This window comes from Balaenoptera physalus, assembly GCF_965194825.1.
Source record: "Balaenoptera physalus genome assembly, contig: SUPER_7_unloc_4, whole genome shotgun sequence".
Classification (NCBI taxonomy): domain Eukaryota; kingdom Metazoa; phylum Chordata; class Mammalia; order Artiodactyla; family Balaenopteridae; genus Balaenoptera; species Balaenoptera physalus.
Window position 1 is genome coordinate 217,344 of NW_028126531.1, and position 20,224 is coordinate 237,567.

A 20,224-nucleotide genomic window follows, 5' to 3' on the forward strand; every position below is an offset into this window, starting at 1 on the left:
TGATCTGTCCTGTAGAATGTCCCATGTGCACTTGAAAAAAAACTGTATTCTGCTATTTTGGGGTAGTGTTCTATATATCTTTTATATCTAGTTGGTTTATTGCATTTTTCAAGTCCTCTATTTTCTTACATCTCTTATGTCTGACTGATCTATCCATTACTGAAAGCAGGGCATTGAAATCACCACTATTATTATAGAGCTCTCTATTTCTCACCTTCTGTTCTATCAATATTTTGCTTCATATATTTTGAGGTATTTTATTAGGTGCATAAATGTTTATAATTTCTATTTTCATTGTGATATCGAACCTTTTTTAATTTAATTTTTTATTGAAGTATAGTTGATTTACAACATTTTATTAGTTTCAGGTGTACACATAGTGATTCAATATTTTTATAGGTTATACTCCATGTAAAGTTATTACAAAATAATGGCTATATTCCCTATGCTGTACAATATATCCTTGTTGCTTGTCTATTTTGTATATAGTAGTTTGTATCTCTTAATCCCATACCCCTATTTTGCCCTTCTCCCCTTCCCTCTCCCCACTGGTAACCACTAGTTTGTTTTCCATATCTGTGAGTCTGTTTCTAATTTGGTATATACCTTTGTTTTATTTTTTCAGATACCACATATGTGATAACATAGAGTATTTGTCTTTTTCTGTCTGACTTATTTCACTAAGCATAGTACTCTCTAGGTCCATTCACTTTGTTGCAAATGGCAGAATTTTATTCTTTTTTATGGCTGAGTAATATTCATAGTATATATATACCACATCTTTATCCATTTATCTGTTGATGAATACTTAAATTATTTCTTGAGACTTTTATTAAGATACATCTTCTTTGTCTCTTGTAAACTTTTTAAAGTTAAAGTCTATTTTGTTTGATATTAGTATAGCCACTCCAGCCCTATTTTCATCATCATTTGTATGAAATATTTTTTCTGTCATTTTACATTCAACCTATTTGTCTTTAGAAGTAATGTGAGTCTCTGATAGAGACCACATAGTTGAATTATAAATATTTATTCATTTTGCCAATCTCTGTATTTTTATTGGAGAGTTTAATCCATTTACACTTAAGGTAGTTACTGATAAGGAGGGATTTACTTCTGCCATTTTTCAGAAAACAAATATGTTTTCTATATGCCTATAGGTTTTTATGTCCCTCATTTTCTCCATTACTGCTTTATTTTTAGTTAACTTTTTATAGTGAAATATTTCAATTCTCTTCTCAATTCTTTATACGTATATCCTATAGATATTTTCTTGGTGGTTACCATGGGTATTATATTTAATATCCCAAAGTTATAATAATCTAATTTGAATTGATGCCAACTTAACTTCAGTGACATAAAAAAGCTCTACTACTATGCCACACCACCCTCAGTTTCTGTTATTAATGTCATAGATTACATCATTACACATTTTGTATACAATAAAATAGATTAATAATTTTTATGCATTTGTATTTTAAACCCTTTAGAAAATAAAAGTCAGGCTCAACCAAAATTATAGTAATAGTAGCTTTTACAGTTGCCCATGCATTTACCTTTACCCTAATTTCTTTATATGGCTTCAAGTTACTATCTTCCTTTCATTTCAACCTGAAGCACTCCCTTTAACATTTCTTGGAGGGAAGGTCTGGTGGTAATGACCTCCCTCAGCTTTTTAAAATCTAGGGGTGTCATTTCTCCCTCATTTTTGAAGAGTAGCTTTATTGGATATAAAGTTGCCCATCGACAGTTTTTTTTCCTTTAAGCATATTGAGTATATCAACCCAGTGACTTCTGGCCTTCAAGCTTTCTGATGAGAAATTGACAGATAACCTCATTGCGGATCACTTGTATGTGATGAGTCACTTCTCTCTTGCTGCTTTCAAGATTGTCTCTTTGTCTCTGTCTTTCAACATTTTGATTATAATGTATCTCAGTGTGAGTATTTTTGAGTTTATTCTATTTGGAGTTTTTGAGCTTCTTGGATTTGTAGATGCATTTATTGCAATTTCAGTCCTTTAAATTTGGGGGGTTTTCAGGCGTTATTCATTTCGTTCCTTTCTCTCTCTCTTCTCCTGATGGCATTCCCACAACGCCTATGTTGGTCCACTTGATGGTGTTTCACAGGTCTCTTAGGCTCTGTTCAATTTTCTTCATTCTTTTTTCTTTCTGTTCCTTAGACTTGATAATTTCAGTTGTTCTTTCTTTATGTTCACTTATTCTTCCACTTGCACAAATCTGCTTTTTAACCCTTTTGAGGTATTTTTCATTTCAGTTATTGTACTTTTCAGCATCAAAATTTCTTTTTGGTTCTATTTGAAAATAATTTAATCTCTTCATTGATATTTTTTAATATATTATTTTCCTTTGTCCATGTCTTCCTTTAGCTCTTTGAGTGTCTTTAAAACAGTTGTTTTAAAATCTTTGTCTAGTAATTTTGACATCTATGCTTCCTCAGGTACATTTTCTGTTGCTTTATTTTGCCTCTTTGAATCAGCTATACATTCTTGTTTCTTTGTATGCCTTGTTGTTTTTTTATTGAAAATTGGACTTTTGAATTTGATAACATGGAAACTGGGGAAATCAGATTTTCCCTTTTCCTCAGAGTTTGGTACTTTAAAAAGTTGCTATAAGGTGTCTCTGTATTGGAGTAAAAGCTTAAGATCTTCTGCATGTCTTTTCTGAGCTCCATATTTCCCTAGGTATGCATGGTGGCTTTCTAAATTCCCCCATATACATAGTTGCTTTTGAATATCAAAAACAAACAAACAAACAAAAAGCAAGCAAACAAAAAAACAGGTGGCTCTTTTAAATCTCCTGGAAATTACTTCAGCTGGTGGAAGTTGGAACATTGGTGGCCAGCCTCCATATCCACACTTCAGCAGTGAGAGCAGTAATTCACAGTTAGAACGAAGAACCTACATGTGGATGACAAGGATCTTATTGGCCACCCTGGCTCCAGAGGAAGCTGCTCCAGAAATTTGGGTTACGTTCTTCACAGCTGTCTGGTATGGGGCTGGGGTAGGGGGCTGAGTAGCTGCAACCACCCTAATGGTTGAAATAAACCAAAATTAATGAAAATGTCCTAGCCAAGCTATCCCCTTGAAGTTACAAGTGTTCAAATAAACTCCAAAGTTCCAAAATATCCACCTCTGATAGTTTCTCCTAGTACAGTTGCTGTCCAGGTAGAGAGATGAATTCTTGGTGCTTCCAACTTCACTATCTTCCCTGACTTCATTCCCTTGAGGTTGAATCTTAATAGTAATGCATGGTAACTTTTTAAACCATTTTGGTTTCCCTGTATTGGAGATCCTGATTTTCTCCTCTTTTATTAAATTTAGTGTCTATCACCCGTTTATTGGCTACATTAAATATATAACTTTAAGAAACCTAGATATTTTAATTAATCAGAAAATTACAGTGCACTAACATCCTAGTCAATCAAGTGTCTTCACGGCACTATAGTACCAATTTGTGGGGTAACTGAAATCACTTTTCTTTGCTATTACTAACTGTCATGCAGTATGAAATAATTTAAAAAATATAAAGGTTCTTGAGGAGAGCAATTTACCTATGTTCTTTTTTAAAATCTTTTATTGGAATATAGTTGATTTACAATGTTGTGTTAGTTTCAGGTGTACAACAAAGGGAATCAGTTATATATATACATGTATCCACTTTTTTTTTTTTTTTAAGATTCTTTTCCCATATAGGCCATTACAGAGTATTGAGTAGCATTCCATGTGCTACACAGCAGGTTCTTATTAGTTATCTCTTTTATATATAATAGTGTGTATATGTCAATACCAGTCTCCCAATTTATTCCTCCCCCCCCCTTATCCCCTGGTAACCACAAGTTTGTTTTCTACATCTGTGACTCTACTTATATTTTGTAAATAAGCTCATTTGTATCATTTATTTAGATTCCACATGTGAGTGATATCATATGATATTTGTCTTTCTGTGTCTGGCTTACTTCACTCAGTATGACAATCTCTAGGTCCATCCATGTTGTTGCAAATGACATTATTTTGTTCTTTTTTATGGCTGAGTAATATTCCATTGTGTATATATCACATCTTCTTTATCCATTCCTTTGTTGATGGACATTTAGGTTGCTTCCATGTCCTGGCTATTGTAAATAGTGCTGCAAAAAACATTGGGGTGCACATATCTTTTCAAATTATGGTTTTCTCTGGGTATATGCCCAGGAGGGGGATTGATGGATTATATTGTAGCTCTATTTTTAGTTTTTTAAGGAACCTCCATACTGTTTTCTATAGTGGCTGTACCAGTTTACATTCCTACCAACAGTGTAGGAGGGTTCCGTTTTCTCCACACCCTCTCCAGCATTTATTGTTTGTAGGTTTTTGATGACAGCCATTCTGGCCAGTGTGAGGTGATACCTCTTTGTAGTTGTGATTTGCATTTCTCTAATAATTAGTGATGTTGAGCATCTTTTTATGTGCTTTTTGGCCATCTGTATGTCTTATTTGGAGAAATGTCTGTTTAGGTCTTCTGCCCATTTTTTGATTGAGTTATTTGTTTTTTTGATATTGAGCTGCATGAGCTGTTTGTATATTTTGGAGATTAATCCCTTGTCAATTGCTTCATTTGCAAATATTTTCTCCCATTCTGAGGGTTGTCCTTTTGTTTTGTTTATGGTTTCCTTTGCTGTGCAAAAGCTTTTAAGTTTCATTAGGTCCCATTTGTTTATTTTTGTTTTTATTTTCATAACTCTAGGAGGTGGATCAAAAAAGATCTTGCTGCGATTTATGTCAAAAAGTGTTCTGCTTATGTTTTCCTCTAAGGGTTTTATAGTGTCTGGTTTTACATTTAGGTCTTTAATCCATTTTGAGTTTATTTTTGTGTATGGTGTTAGGAAGTGTTGTAATTTCATTCTTTTACATGTAGCTGTCCAGTTTTCCCAACACCACTTATTGAAGAGGCTGTCTTTTCTCCACTGTATATCCTTGCCTCCTTTGTCATAGACTAGTTGACCATAGGTGCGTGGGTTTATCTCTGGGCTTCCTATCTTGTTCCATTGATCTGTATTTCTGTTTTTGTGCCAGTATCATATTGTCTTGATGACTGTAGCTTTGTAGTATAGTCTGAAGTCAGAGAGTCTGATTCCTCCAGCTCTGTATTTTTCCCTCAAGACTGCTTTGGCTATTTGGGGTCTTTTTTGTCTCCATACAAATTTTAAGATTTTTTGTTCTAGTTCTGTAAAAAATGCCATTGGTAATTTGATAGGGATTGCATTGAATCTGTAGATTGCTTTGGGTAGTATAGTCATTTTCACAATATTTCTTCTTCCAATCCAAGAACATGGTACATCTCTCCATCTGTTTGTATCATCTTTGATTTATTTCATCAGTATCTTACAGTTTCCTGAGTACAGGTCTTTTGCCTCCTTAGGTAGGTTTATTCCTAGGTATTTTATTCTTTTTGTTGTGATTATCTATATTCTTGGCATTAACATTTACTAATAGAATGAGTTCCTTCTGGGAAAAATCAGCTTGAGTGACTTCAAAGTTTTGGAGAGTACCACCATGGTAAAAATGGGTGGGTAAGTATAGATAGATTTCAGCGTGAAAAATTATCAATTTGCCTCTAATAGCCCTGAGTTTGGTGCTATAAGTGCACTTAAAGGCATGACTTAACAAAGAGGGATTTAGAAAGGAAATGCCGTTGACTTCCCAAGCTGTGCACTTCATGGGATACAGTTTTGTAATAAAGACCGTAGAAAATTACGAAACTTCTGAAAGAAACTTCCTGTCTGTGTATGTATATGTGTGTGTTTACAGTTTATACTGGATTAGGATTGTAAACCTTGATAGTGTCTAAAAATATTAAAGGGGAATATGAGGATGTAAGCCAAATAAATGAGGACTGCTAGAATGTTTAATTGTGTATTAGTCTTTTATTAGCAGTGTATGTTCTTCAGGAAGCAGCTGCCTGAGAACCCATCTCCTGAGAAAAAACAGCTCTGAGTTTGAAATTCAAGGCTCTCAGAATGAAAAGTGGTGACCCTCTAGAATTTTAGTCTTATCACTAAATTTGCAAAGTTGGATTAGACCAAGCCCAGCTACTTATCAACTGCATTATTATTCTCTTCCTTGGGCCTTGGTTAACTCATCCATGGAATTGTGGAGTCACACTAGATATCCTTAAAGTCCCTCTTAAATGCATGTCCTCTGGTCACACACATGTCAGTCCTCTAGTTAAACTTTCTGTGCCACAGATGTTGTTTTGTATAGCATCCTGCAAGTGTTGTCCAACTCTGCTGAGAGGGCTCCAGGCAGACCAGGAGAGTCTGGGTTCATTACAAACATCCCTCTTTGAAAACCAATGTCCGTGGTATTCACCTATCTTTTCTTAGCTAGTTGGATCTTACTTCCATATGTTACTACTCCTCCTTTAGGTCTTATACTCTCAGCCAATCTTAGACATGGCCATTGAGTTCTAAGGAAAAATTTTCAGAATCCTCATCTCCTGTTTGTTTTCCTCTAGAGCTACATTTGTTCATTAATGTGCCTTTTGTAATGTGGTATTCACCCTGACTGAAGCTACTAAAATAGTCTAATTACTAATCAGTATGTTGAGACTGTTGCTGTGATCCTTCAGTGGTTAGACATGTTCTTCATACTTACTATTTCATACTTACTAGTCAGTATGAATTTTAAAATTAAAGTGCATATTTAATCTAGTATTTACTTTTCCTCTTTTAGTCCTCTTAAAGTATTAATGGTGTCTCTTATAATCAATAATTCTTGTGCTGGAAAAGTAATAAGGTGCTCTGATGTTTGCACAAGTTTCTAATAATGTACCAAAAGATAAAGTATATAAAGTACAACTATCTTGCCATAATCAGTCCTAAGGAATTGGTTTTCATTCTGGAATTATACTTGAATTTCAATTTATTAAACCCACGCCCATTTCTCTCCCCTGTGATATTTATATTTATAATCATATGAGTATTATTTTAGCTATTACAGATCCAGGTAGCTGCTATTTGATGTTGACTCTCCACTTCTATTCAACTGCTAATGATAGCAAGAGCTCTGTGGTCCCATAGGACTCATATTTTATTGTATTGCTATGGCTGCCATGCTTGTTATTTCCTCAGCCGCTTCTGCAGAATGAATTCTGTAGAAATTTTTACATAATTTCAATTTTGAATTTTGTTTAACATAACAGCATGCTTACTTTTAAAAATAAAGGAAGGAGACTGATTGATTTCTACTCTTTGCCATCCTATTTATTTATTTATTTATTTAATTGTGGTCTAGTTGATGTACAATGTTGTGCCAATCTCTGTTGTACAGCAAAGTGACTCAGTTATACACATAGAGACATTTTTAAAAATATTATTTTCCATTATGGTTTATCCCAGGAGATTGGATATAGTTCCCTGTGCTTGGGTATAGTTCCCTGTGCTATACAGTAGGACCTTGTTGTTTATCCATCCTGTATATAATAGTTTGCATCTGCTATAAAATAAAATTCATTTAAAATAAAATTTATTTTCAGCTATAAAATAATTAAGTCATAGGGATGTAATGTACAGCATGGTGACTACAGTTAATAATACTGTACTGCGTATTTGAAAGTTGCTAAGAGAGTAGATCTTAAAAGTTCTCATCAGGACTTCCCTGGTGGCGCAGTGGTTAAGAATCCGCCTGTCAATGCAGGGGACATGGGTTCAATCCCTGGTCCGGGAAGATCCCACGTGCCTTGGAGCAACTAAGCCAGTGAGCCACAACTACTGAGCCCGTGTGCCCTAGAGCCCACGTGCTGCAACTACTGAAGCCTGCGCGCTCTAGGGCCCATGTGCCACAACCACTGAGCCCACATGCTGCAACTACTGAAGCCCACGTGCCTAGAGCCCGTGCTCCACAACAAGAGAAGCCACCGCAATGAGAAGCCCCTGCCTGCTGCAACTAGAGAAAGCCCACATGCAGCAACAAAGACCCAGCACAGCCAAAAGAAAATAAATTAAAAAAAAAAAAGTTCTCATCACAAGAAAAAATTCTTGTGTATGGTGATGGATGCTAACTAGATCTGTTGTGGTGATCATTTTGCAATATATGTAAATATTGAATCATTATGTTGTATACTTGAAACTAATATAATGTTCTATGTCAATTGTACCTCAATTTAAAAAAAGAAAATTTCAAGTATATATGTAAGTTGGAGAAGAGAAATGGAGAGTATTTAGAGGTGGATATGGAGGTCAAAAGAGGTATTATGTATTTATTTTTTAAGATGCAAAAAGTATGGTACCATTGTATGCTGATTGTAATGATTAAATAAAATTTTTATTGTTTATTCATGAGGTGGTGGTGTTGAATATCTGGGGCAGTATACTGCCTTGTATCTTTTTGTTGGAGAGAGTAGATAGATTCTGGTGCAAAGTGGAAGGTTTGGTCTCTGAACGGGGCATGGACGGTGAATCCACTGTGTCAGGAGGGAAGGCAGGGTGCATGGACACAATGGCCTGTAGGTGGGCAGATGTGGGGAAAATAGGGAAGTTGCCTTCCGATTGCTTCTGTCTTCTCAGGCCTATGGAAATGTCACATACAAATTGGCACTTGCCATCTACCTCTACAAAAATTAAATTATGAGCCACTGCATCTGCTGACCTTCAACACGCCCTGAAAGGAATTCAGGGTGGAGATCAGAAATGAGGCACTCTGTGCTCTGGAAAAAACTGGCAGAACAGGTCCTTAGACAGTTAGATATTTTCAGGAGATGATTTTATGAGCCCAATTCTTGCATCTCCTCATATTTAGAAAAGCACTAAAAAATTCTTCATGGTGATGTCTGCTCCTCATGACTAGCAGTAACCTTCACGAAACTAGCAGAACCTTCTGCAAAAAATATCTGCTTGATTGCATGTACTCCCCCTTCACCAAAATCACATATATACTGACCTTCTCCACTTCCTCTTTGGAGCACTTTCTCAGAGCTATTCGATATGCTGTTTCCCAGGCTATAGTCCTCATTTTGCCCCAGATAAAACTTAACTCACAACTCTCACGCTGTGCAATTGTTTTTAGTCAGCAGAAGCAAGTCATCAGCTGAGGGTGGTCACTGAGGAGGAGACTTGGGAAGTTTTCAGAAAGAGAAGATGTGAAGTATGAAATAATTTAGGAGCATGAGAGAGTGAACGGACAAAGGAATATGTTAGAATTGTTGGGCAACAATGAGGGCCCTTGTGAAGTTATTGGTCGTGAGTTAAAGTGAGACCAAAACTTAGACATCTTAGAGGAGGTCTGGTCCGGGTCAAATCCTGGTTGTTCCTGTTAGTTAGATTCATCACCTGGACCAGGTCCATTCATTGATGCCTGAGTCCCATGGAGGAGAGGACAAAGAGTTAGACGTGAAAACAAAAAAACTGTCAACAAAAGCTCTGAAATTTTGATACGTCTTTAAATTTTGTAAACCAAAGCAGAAAAGAAGACCATGTCCTCTCTCCTGCCCCTCATCAAGGGGCGCCTCAAGGAATCTGCTTTGCCACTGGTGGAATTTTCGGCCACACCAGGTGAGGATTGTAGTGCCTTTGAGGAACTTTATGGAACCTGATGAATGTGGAAGAGCTGGAGGACATCGCAGGTTCCAGGAAGATGTAGAGGATTAATGTGTAAATATCACATGGTAACTAACTAGAATGTTTCATCATCAACTACAAGACCCCTCTGGGAAATCCCAGAAGGGCTTAAATGCACTTAACTCATTACAGGCTTATAGTAGGAAGATTTCTAAACCTGGTCTTCCAAGATTCCTGTTCTCTGATTCTTCATTCAAACACTAATCTGGATACTGCTGTGAAGAGAATTTGCAGTTGTAGTTAAAACTGAATGGATTGATCTTAATACATAGAGTTTACCCAGGTGGACTGGACCCAATCAGGTAAGCACTTTGCGTACAGAGTTTGCTCCATCTGGCAGCAGAAGAGAAGGTCAGAGAGATTTGATGTACAAGGTGACTTGATAGATCATTGCTGGCTTGAAGGCAGAGGAAAACACATGAAAAGGAATGTGGGTGGTCTTAAGATGCTGAGAAAGGACTCTGGGTGACAGCCAGAAAATAAGGGACCTAACACTTCCAACAGCAAGGAACCGTATAACAACCTAAATGAGCCTAGAGGCAGATGTCTTCCTAGAGCCTCCAGACAAGGAATCTGCCTTGCTAACACCTTCCTCTCAGCCTTATGATACCCTGACCATTGAATCCAGCCTGCTGTAAACTATACGTTAATAAATGGGTGTTATTTGAAGCCACTTAGCTTGTGGTAATCTGTTATGCATCAACAGGAAACTAATACATAGTCCTTTACATTTCGTTTGCTCAGGAGCCAGATGAGTTTCAGAACTGGGTCATTTGTGCCTATGCAGGTGGCACTCAGCCAAGTAAACTGCGGCCATGTGCTATCAAGTTCTCTCTCAAATTCACCAATATACCTGGGAGTTGTGCTGGTCTCCATAGCGGTTCAGTTAACGAGGTCTTTTTCTCAAACTTGGTGGGTTGATTTTGAGCATGATTCAATTGCAAAATTATTGTTTAACATAACTCTATCCATAAATTGTTATTTGTTTATTAACGGAGAGATATTAAAACTTTTTTACAAAGAATAAAAATCTTCACTTTCAGTTTTATGTTTCATTTTTTTTTTCACTTTACTAATTTCGTTCTGAGAGAGGAAGCCTAGTCTTTTTAACAAATGATGCTGGAGAAAACGGATGTCCACAGGCTAAAAAAACTCAACCCAAACTTCACCCCTTTCACACTAATTAACTCAAAAATGGATCACAAAATTAAATATAAAATATAATACTATAAAACTTTTAGAAGAAATCCTGGGAGAAAACCTCTGGGATCTAGGGCTAGGCAAGGAGTTCTTTTTTAAGTACATTTTAATGAAATTTTATTTTCAATTGTAGATTGATGTGTACCTTCACTTATTCTGAGAAAAAATAAAATGTATTCAATTTGCCCTTCCAGGTTTATAGACAAATCACATGAATTGATCATATTATAAACCCATAGTTGGTCAACAGTAGAGCCATGCAGTGTTTTCCTGAGGAGAAACCTTTCTTTATGTTCATGAAATTTTTGGAGGATTAGGGCTGTAACTAGAGGGTCGGGGTAAGCTGGGGATTCTGCCAGTGGAGGTGAGAGCAGGGAGGGAATTCACCAAACCCAAAGACAGGCAAACCTGTCAGAAACTGCTGGAGAGAGAGGACAGTTACTTGGGATTCAAATCTGCTGATCAACCTTGGTGTGCTATGTTTTGTGGAACAATAAAAATAGTATTTTCCAGCAAAAACTGGAATAGGTAATGCAAATTTAAGGATGCTAAAACGCACACATATGTATGTGCATATATACATACACAAAACATATATATGTATACATGTATATATCTATATATACGTCTGTGTATTTTTTCCAGCTTTATTGAAGTATGATTGACAAATAAAAATTGTATATTTTTAGGTTGTACAATATAATGTTTTGATCTACATACACATTGTGAAAATGATTCCACAATCATTTCACAAAGTGAAATCAGGAAATCATACCATAATCAAGCTAATTTACATATTCATTATTTCCCATAGTTATCTTTTGTGTGCGTGTGTGCCTGTGTGTCTGTGTGTGTGGTGAGAACACTTGAGATCTATTCTTCTAGAAAACTTCAAGTATACAGTACATTATTATTAACTATAGTCACCATGCTGTACATGAAATTTCTAGAACTACTCATCTTATAACTGAAAGTTTGTACTCTCCATATTTGTAATTTAAATTGTTAGGCAATAAATATGCAGGCATATTTTCCTATCCTCTCTCTTACACATCTTTCAAATGATGTTTTGAAACATTTTCAGTTTTTTCAATAATTCAAATATAATTTTCAAACAGTCAAAAAAGCACACGGAGTTGTTTTTCACTACCCTATTTTACATATATTTGTTAGTAAATAAATGGTTCTCCAGACTGTTCAGCAGATTAAATGTTAAAGTAAACAAGGGCTAATTGCTCCTTATTTTTAGAACAGTAGATTTACAATATATGTAGCTGTTACAAGTCACATATTTAAATTATTTTAAACATCTTCTTTGGTAATAGTTTTTTTTTTATGACTTTGTGTCAAAATAGAAACAATACCTCGAAGTAAATTTGCTTTTTAATCCATATTCTGTGAACACCTAAATTTCACAATGAAAAATTTCAAAACCTACAAGGATATCCATATTTGAAATATAAAATAAATGATAAATTCAATAATTGGGAATTTTCTTTGCCCTATTAAACATCAATTTTTAATGCTGTTTTATTCTTACAGATTCTTCTCAAAATATATTGGCTACTTGAGAGATGTCATTACACTCCTGTGATTTATACAGAAGGTAAGTTAGAAAACTTTAATTCTTGTGTCCATTAATTAACAAACTTTTAATAAACACTTTTCATCAGGGACTAGAGTAAGTACTGGCAATGTGGTCAGACATGCTTCACTCCTCTCTCTTGCCTGCAAGGAGCTTTCAGTGTAGTGAGGTGGATGGACCTAGAGTCTGTCATACAGAGTGAAGTAAGTCAGAAAGAGAAAAACAAATACCGTATGCTAACACGTATATATGGAATCTAAGAAAAAAAAAAAAAAAAGGTCATGAAGAACTTAGGGGCAGGACGGGAATAAAGACACAGACCTACTAGAGAATGGACTTGAGGATATGGGGAGGGGGAAGGGTAAGCTGTGACAAAGTGAGAGAGTGGCATGGACATATATACAATACCAAATGTAAAATAGATAGCTAGTGGGAAGCAGCCGCATAGCACAGGGAGATCAGCTCGGTGCTTTGTGACCACATAGAGGGGTGGGATAGGGAGGGTGAGAGGGAGGGAGACACAAGAGGGAAGAGATATGGGAACATATGTATATGTATAACTGATACACTTTGTTATAAAGCAGAAACTAACACACCATTGTAAAGCAATTATACTCCAATAAAGATGTTAAAAAAAAAAAAAGATATGCAGTAGTTGTCACAGGGGAGAAGTGCAAAGTGGTCTAGGCAACACAGCACAGGGGACCAGTCCTCATTGGGGCAGTAGAGAAGGCTTTCTGGAGTAAGCAGTGTTTAGTGAAAGGGCTGAAGAATGGGGGTGTTCTCCACGGGGTGCCAGAGTTAGCTGGTTAGGATGAGATCATTCCAACGTCTATGTTCTCCAGCCAAAACAACCAGGAACACACCTGGGAACCAGTTTAGTCTAGAACAAGTTGGATTTATTACTCATGGCAGTGAGGGAAGACACACACCATGGGGAATCCTGGGGTGTCTCAGTAAGAGGGTGTTAGAAAAGAGCTACTACAAGATTTGGGCTTTAGTTGGGTGACTTGGGAGAGGGTCTGAAAGTGATGGGCCACTTTAAATTGGATGCTGAAAGCCAAGGCAATTCTATAATTCATCTCAATAAATTTTAGCTACAAGAGGGAAGACTATAGTCAAAATAAAGCCATTACTGGAAACAAAGTAGATGTCACTCATTTTAACCAAGAGAATGGAGTGTTTGGTATTTTGGGGGGATGGCACAGTGACTTCTTTTTCTGTACTTAGAAAACAGTTGTGAATTGCCTTCACTTTATCTCACTTCATCATTATCTCAGAGTAATCTTGCTTGGCATTGGTATTCTGTGATACCTTTTGGTATTTATGTCCAGGCTTACCTCTGGATATCATCAGGGCTGTTGTTGTTTTTGCTTCTTTTTTTTTTCTCTCACAAGACAAATGAAGCATGGGGGAAGCATTTAGCTTCAATTGGAAGGCATCGTTCTAGAATTTTAGAAATCAATGGAAAAGTACAGGTCTTCTAGCCAAACCCATACATCTGTTTGTATGAAGGACAAACAGATTAACAGAGTAAGTGCATTGGTAGCTTGAATTTATTTTCTAAGATTTGCTTAGCTCCCCTAGTCCCATTTTTTATACTTGTTATATTTTGATATAGTAAAAATTCATAAATGTGAAAACCACCAGTAAGATTTCAGTTCATCCATCTTCCCTTAAATACTTTCTCAGCCTGGGCACGTTGATTCCCTTTGCTTAGGATTTAAATCTCTTATCAGTACACCTCCCCAACTCTATTCAGTAGGAAACTGGTGAAATGATATCACAGTGGGATGACATAAAACAAAGAAGACATCCACACGCACAAATAAACTGTATATAAAGTCTGCTCGTAATTTGAATACAAAGTGTTTTAATAAAAAAAATTTAACCACTGCTAAATTATCCATATACTGAGTAAAAGCAAAAATGTTACCCTAATAAAAAGAGTGTAGACATGATAGCCCATGAAGCCATGTGGGATGAAATTAAAAATAGAGTATGTCTCCAGAGATTATCAGGCAACACTTTTTTCAAGTTTGTAATGTATAGTATTTTTTTTACCATTCCTTTTTGTATTGATAAATCAATCATGTCATATCATATCATATATTTTGTATTATATGTCATATCATATCATATCAATCAGTATTTTTTACCATTCCTTTGTGTATTGATACATTAATCATGTCATGTCATAGTATATATCATTTATTATATATCATATCATGAAATGTTTCATTTGATGGTCATCTATCTGAGAGCAAGTTGCAAGATTTTCACACTTTCACTGAGTCCTTCACTGACATCCAGCTTGACCTTGACAAGTATATCTGACCTTCCCGCTGTGTTAGAGATCAGAGTGTGTGAAATACTGACAACTACTGAAGATTACTGGGTAATGTAGACAGTGTGCAGTGGATCGACCAGTATAGACTCTTAAGTCCATTTTCTACATCTAGTAATGTGTTCAAGTGATTGGTTTTGGCATCAAAACTGAAATACTTCTCTTTCTCAACTTGCTGTTCACACATTATCTTCCAATGGCAAGTGCTGACAACTACCGATGCTGCTTTCACTAAAACTTCATTATTGACTAAACTCCCCTCATCTTAGCTTAAAACCCCTGAATTGGGAGAAAGTGTATCCGATCTGCCTGTGCTTAAGCTGGATCACAGCAGTTGCTTGGCCTAATAGCTGAGACCCTTTCTCAATATGCCAGCTTGTGAGTGTGATCAGTGTTTGTGCACCCTAGGTATATTGATCTGATGTTTAAGTTTGTCTAATATTTTTACTCTCCTGCTTACTAGTCAAGTCACTATATCCATAAATTTGACTTAATGAGTCCATTTTTCTTTTCTTTCTTCAGAACTGTTTACCTGATCCAAAACACCTTCCAGTGGATTTTCTATATGTAAAACCTGTTTTTTAAATTAGTAAATAAAACTACTGCCTTCAGAATTTTGCCTCGAAAGCAACAGGATGCTTTCAACAATCTAATGTAAACGCAAACCACTGCATTCTTAACTAAAAGCCATTCTCCTGGGTATGGTGTGTGCTGCTGTTCACCAATCTCTGCTAGATGCTGCCTGAGGTCCCCCTTGCTTCTACACCCTCACACATTCCCCCTGCAGCTCTGATGCTGCTGGAAGGTCTGGAAGTTCCTGCACTGTATTCTAACTGGATCTGTGCTCTTACTACAGACTTGGGGTCCCTACCAATCCACAGCTGCATGGTGTTTGCAGGCAAGTGGGGGGAGAATGGTTCACTTACCTGTGTTATCTGCCCTCTGCCTACAAGGTGAAACTCAGGGCTGACGGGGTCCCTTTGAGTTTCAGAGTTTGGTGAAACAGATATTCTAGAGTTTATTCATGGTTCTCCTTCTCCCTGGACAGGCCACACACATGTGCTTTGCCTGACAGAGCCCAGAGCCCATGGCTGTTTTGGATTCTGGTTTGATTCCTTAGAAAAGGCCAGGAATCTGGTTCATGTCAGTGTTCTCCAACATTTCTATCCTTCTCCTACTCAGTAAAAAGTTTTCTGAGCATGAAGATCCAGTGTGTATATTTATGCATTTGCAAATTAAATGCATGTTCTATGGTTCCGTAATTTATATGCAAGACAAAGATTATACAGATATAGGAATTTTAAAAGAATGAGATGAGGAGGAATGCAAATGGAAGTTCTAACATTTTCTTCCTGCCTCCTAGCATACTGTCTTGTCCACTCTGACTGGCGGGCTTCCCCATCAAGAAGTCTCTTAGTGAAACTCCATGCTGCTCAGGTGAGGGGGTGTGTGGGGACATGGGGGCAAAGCAGGGATGGTATTTCCAGGAACTGGATTTTGTGTACTTTTGCCTTCAACTCTCAAAATCTGCATGGATGACCTTGAATTGCAGGTGGATTCAAGATTCAGAGAGTTAATGTTTTTCATGATGGAGTTCTATCCAGAGAAGTGGATGTGGATCACACTACATTGCATTGTTTTTCCTGGAAGTTTCTTTCTCTTGTTATTCTTTTCCTTTTAAGCCATGTTATGATGAAAAATAACAGACTGTTATCAAAGAAGGGTAGTATACTCTTAAATACTTTAAGTGGCACAATGAATTTTTTTTTTTTTTTTTTTTTTGCTAAAACAGTAATACGTGCCATAACCTCGTGGTGGTGGAAATAATTTACACTAGGTTTATCATCTGGATGATCTATGAAAAGGATTCTTTCACACAGGTTATATGATGTAGCAGAGGAAGCATTTGGTCTGCGTCAGTTGTGGAAAGCGAGTATCTGTATGGTTTGGGGAATCCCTCTCTGTCTCAGGGTCCCCATTTGTTCATTAGGTGACCAGACTACAGAAGAGGCCACAGTCATTTTTTGGTAATGACTTTCCTTCATCATCCTCCTTCTCCTGTTCCCTCCCCACTCCTGCTCTCCTCCTTCTCCTCTTCTTCTTCCTCGCCTAATCTCCTTCATCTAAAGTCCGCAGTAAGTCCCCAGACAGACAACGCAGGAGGGCTATAGGGTGTAGGGTGGTGAAAGGCAGGGTCATCTAGGAGTAACTAGAGGGAAGGAGCAGCACCCATCACTTTGGCCAAGTTGTAGTTCCTCCTTCAATTATGGACAAATCTTTTAGGTGGTATCCTGGCCGTGGCCAGCAGACCCTAGACCTGCCTGTCCTTCTTGATCTACTCTTTGCAAATCCTTTCATCAGATAGCTTTGGGGGAGTCCTTCCAGTTTTAATAGACTAAAATTTATGTACTTATTTGTGGGGCAAATGTATCTCAGCTGCCTACCTGAAGTCCCCACCTTTTTTTCTTCTACTGGGAAAGTTCAAGGAAATGTAATGGTTTTTCCAGAAACTTTGTGCCGGTTGTTCTGTTTACCCTCATGTTCCATTCCATGAGGGATGAGAATGGCCATAGAGCCTAATTTATAAACCGCATATCCTATGCATCACTTATGTAAAAATATTCTAGCCCACAAATCTTAAAAAAAGAATGTTAATGCATCCCATCCAGAGGACCAGCTAAAGCACACACACACACACACACACACACAAATGCTTAGACCAAAGAGCTGTGTCACTCAAATTTCTTGTTATCAGGATGAGATGAGACAACTGTGTTTTCCTGTGAAAGATGACAGTATTTCCTAAATCCTCATGTATTTTGTTGGGAATTACATTATTTTATAATGCCTCTTACTAGAATTTAGTTTTATCTCAAACACATGGTTTAGAAATATTGGCTTAAACTTCCAAGAAGAGAGTGTCATTTTCATGAATGTGAGATGTTGTAGTTGTGGGTATCTATAGGAAAACGACGAGCTAGTCTAGTTAGTAAATACTGTTGATTGGCTATTAGAGGACATCTGTGGCTACTTTCCAAAGTTCTGTGATTCAGTAACATAAGAAAATGTCACAAAGGGAGCACATTTCAAAAAATTAATAGCTATGATTTTGTAAAATATTTTACAGCCTGAATATTTGTTTTTCTTAATTAAAGAAAATACACAGGGCCCTCACATCAGCTCACTCCTCTCTTTTGAGAGAAAGGACCATGACACTGTTACCCCACAGAGTGACCTGAGAGACTTAACCGGACATAATACTTGACATCTGTACATTATCCAGTTTTTACCATGTAAAGGGCAACAGAATTTATGACCAATGAGAAATATGTAGTCTCAACTGAGTGCACAATTTGGAAAGTATTAGGCAGACAGTGAGACCTCTATTATTATTATAATAGAAATGCTGATTAAAGATATACTTTCTTTAACAGATGTTAAAATGCCAATTCCCAAGCGATATGAGGTAATATATATTTCAAGCACCAATTAAGTGACATATTTTCTAAGATTTCAAAATTCTTTTAAGCAATGTATCCTTTTTGTAGCCCTATAATAAATAAATAAAATATAAATTTCCTGAGTCTTGGAAAATGCACGTTTCTTATAATTATATAAAATATGAATTCTTCTAAATGGTTCAGAAGTTTAAGTTATCACAGGTGAACATTAGGATTTTTTCACGTTCTAGAGACACGCATACCATACAACCATCTTGACTGTACTACTGTATTTTAAAAGGAGTAAAATAAACAATATCATTTAATATTAGGCAGTTAAGTACAAATATGCCAGATAATGTAATAGAGATATTGCCAAAAATCTGTCACATTTGTGAATAAGCTTCGTGTGTCTGATAAGGTGGCTCACTTCATTGAAAAATAAAGCAAACCTCACAAACCTGACACAAGCTATTCTGTGCGAAATCCCACGCCATTTGCACAGCTAGGAAGTAGGGGTTAGATGCCTCTTTGCTGGTTCATTTCACCATGGATCCCACTTGCTGTAGGCCTCTCTACATCATGTTTCCAAAGGAGAGAAGTCACTTTGAGTGCAGGAACTTGTCCCCAGCAAAACAAAGCATGTGACCCCCTGATGCCATTTGACTGAACGATATTTAAAATTGGACAAAGATTTTTCCCTCATTAGATGCTGGCAGAGTTTTGCTTCTTTTCAAAGTCTGTCATTCTTTCAACTGTGAGTCAGAGCTCAAGCGAACTAAAACCTGTGAAGGAAAGGATTTTGCGGGTTTTCATGGGGACTCTGTAATTCTTCTTTTTCAGAAGTAATTAAAAACTACACAAGAATTTTCTCTGGGGGCACTGGTACTGATCTCCTCCTGCACCTTCAGTTTGCTACATGGCTTGGGATCCATTCAGAGCCGGCTGGTGGCTCAGGCTCATTTGAGTGGGTGTCAGGCCGCTGTTTGAAGGGTCTCTGTGGTCTTGCTGGGGCGCTGGGCGCCTGTGTGTGGACTGCAAGGAACTGTGTGCAGGTGCCTTGAGATTTCTCTTCTCAACGAGGGCTCTGTATAAGGCTCCTGTGAGAGGTCCCTGTGAAGTCTATGTATTATCTCTGAGAGGTCCCTGTGTGGGGTGAGTGTGGGTCCCCGTGTGGAACCAGTGTGGGTCCCCGTGTGGAATCAGTGTGGGTCCCCGTGTGGGGTGAGTGTGGGTCCCCGTGTGGAATCAGTGTGGGTCCCCGTGTGGGGTGAGTGTGGGTCCCCGTGTGGGGTCAGTGTGGGTCCCCGTGTGGGGTCAGTGTGGGTCCCCCTGTGGGGACTCTTAGTGGGGGGCCCTCCATTGCTGGCCTTTCTGCACCTCACAGAAGGAGAAGGGCAAAGGGACTTGCAGCTTCTTGTTTCTTGCTGTTTGTCACTGTCCCTCTGTGTCACTTCTCCCGACAGGTGCCTTGGGCGTCCAGCACCCTCAAACCCAGCACTCACCTCTTGGTGCCCCTGAGAGGACCCGGCAGCAGTCAGGCTCAGGGGCCCCGCTCTGTGCCAGCCTCTCCTGAGCTCTGGAAGTTGTTCTGTGCTCTGGGTCCCAGCCCCTCCCAGGGCCCCTGGCTGTGCCCCCAGTGCTGTGTCTGCCCCGGAGGAGGGGGCCCAGAGGTGAGACCTGGCTCCAGGGAGAAACCACAGCACAAGCAGGCCTGTGGCCGCTCCCCCTCAGCAGGTCCTGGTCCCGCATGTTGGGGTCCTGACAGGCGTAGGGCAGGGCCATTCAAGCTGTCACCTGGATCAGGGGACCCTCTGGAGCAGAACTCTGCAGCACGGGAGTGACTGTGACACAGAGCCCCCGATTGCTCTGTAGAATTGCTCCTGTCTCCCTGGTTTCCCGTGTGGACGGGCCGGGGAGGAAAGCTGACGGCACCCTCGTTCTCCGCAGGTCACTTCCCGCCCGCTGGGTGACACATCCTGTCTGCTGGCCTCTTCCCCCTCCAGGCTGTGGGGTGAGCAAGGCTGACAGCAGGTGAG

At 38.2% G+C, this 20,224-nt stretch overlaps 1 protein-coding gene and 1 long non-coding RNA gene across 31 annotated transcripts in view; both read left to right on the top strand.

The window, feature by feature from the left end:
- Positions 1-20,224, top strand: part of LOC309665293 (uncharacterized protein) — a 325,697-nt gene that overhangs the window by 211,013 nt on the left and 94,460 nt on the right. For 15 of the 30 annotated variants that reach the window (XR_014266310.1, XR_014266311.1, XR_014266312.1 and 12 more), the window contains 2 exons: positions 12,356-12,419; positions 16,109-16,182. Coding sequence is in view for 4 of the 30 variants with exons in the window: in XM_082478927.1 (XP_082335053.1) it covers positions 12,356-12,419; positions 16,109-16,182 (138 nt within the window). In the remaining 26 variants the exon portion in view is untranslated. Of the gene's footprint in view, positions 1-6,989; positions 7,246-7,694; positions 8,332-12,355; positions 12,420-13,795; positions 14,175-15,267; positions 15,360-16,108; positions 16,183-20,224 lie in introns of those variants that run through there. The other 15 variants (XR_014266306.1, XR_014266323.1, XR_014266324.1 and 12 more) reach the window with 5 other exon arrangements.
- On the top strand, positions 3,943-7,245 carry LOC309665294. The gene is made up of 2 exons (XR_014266334.1): positions 3,943-4,965; positions 6,047-7,245. It is a non-coding gene; the product is annotated as an uncharacterized lncRNA (long non-coding RNA).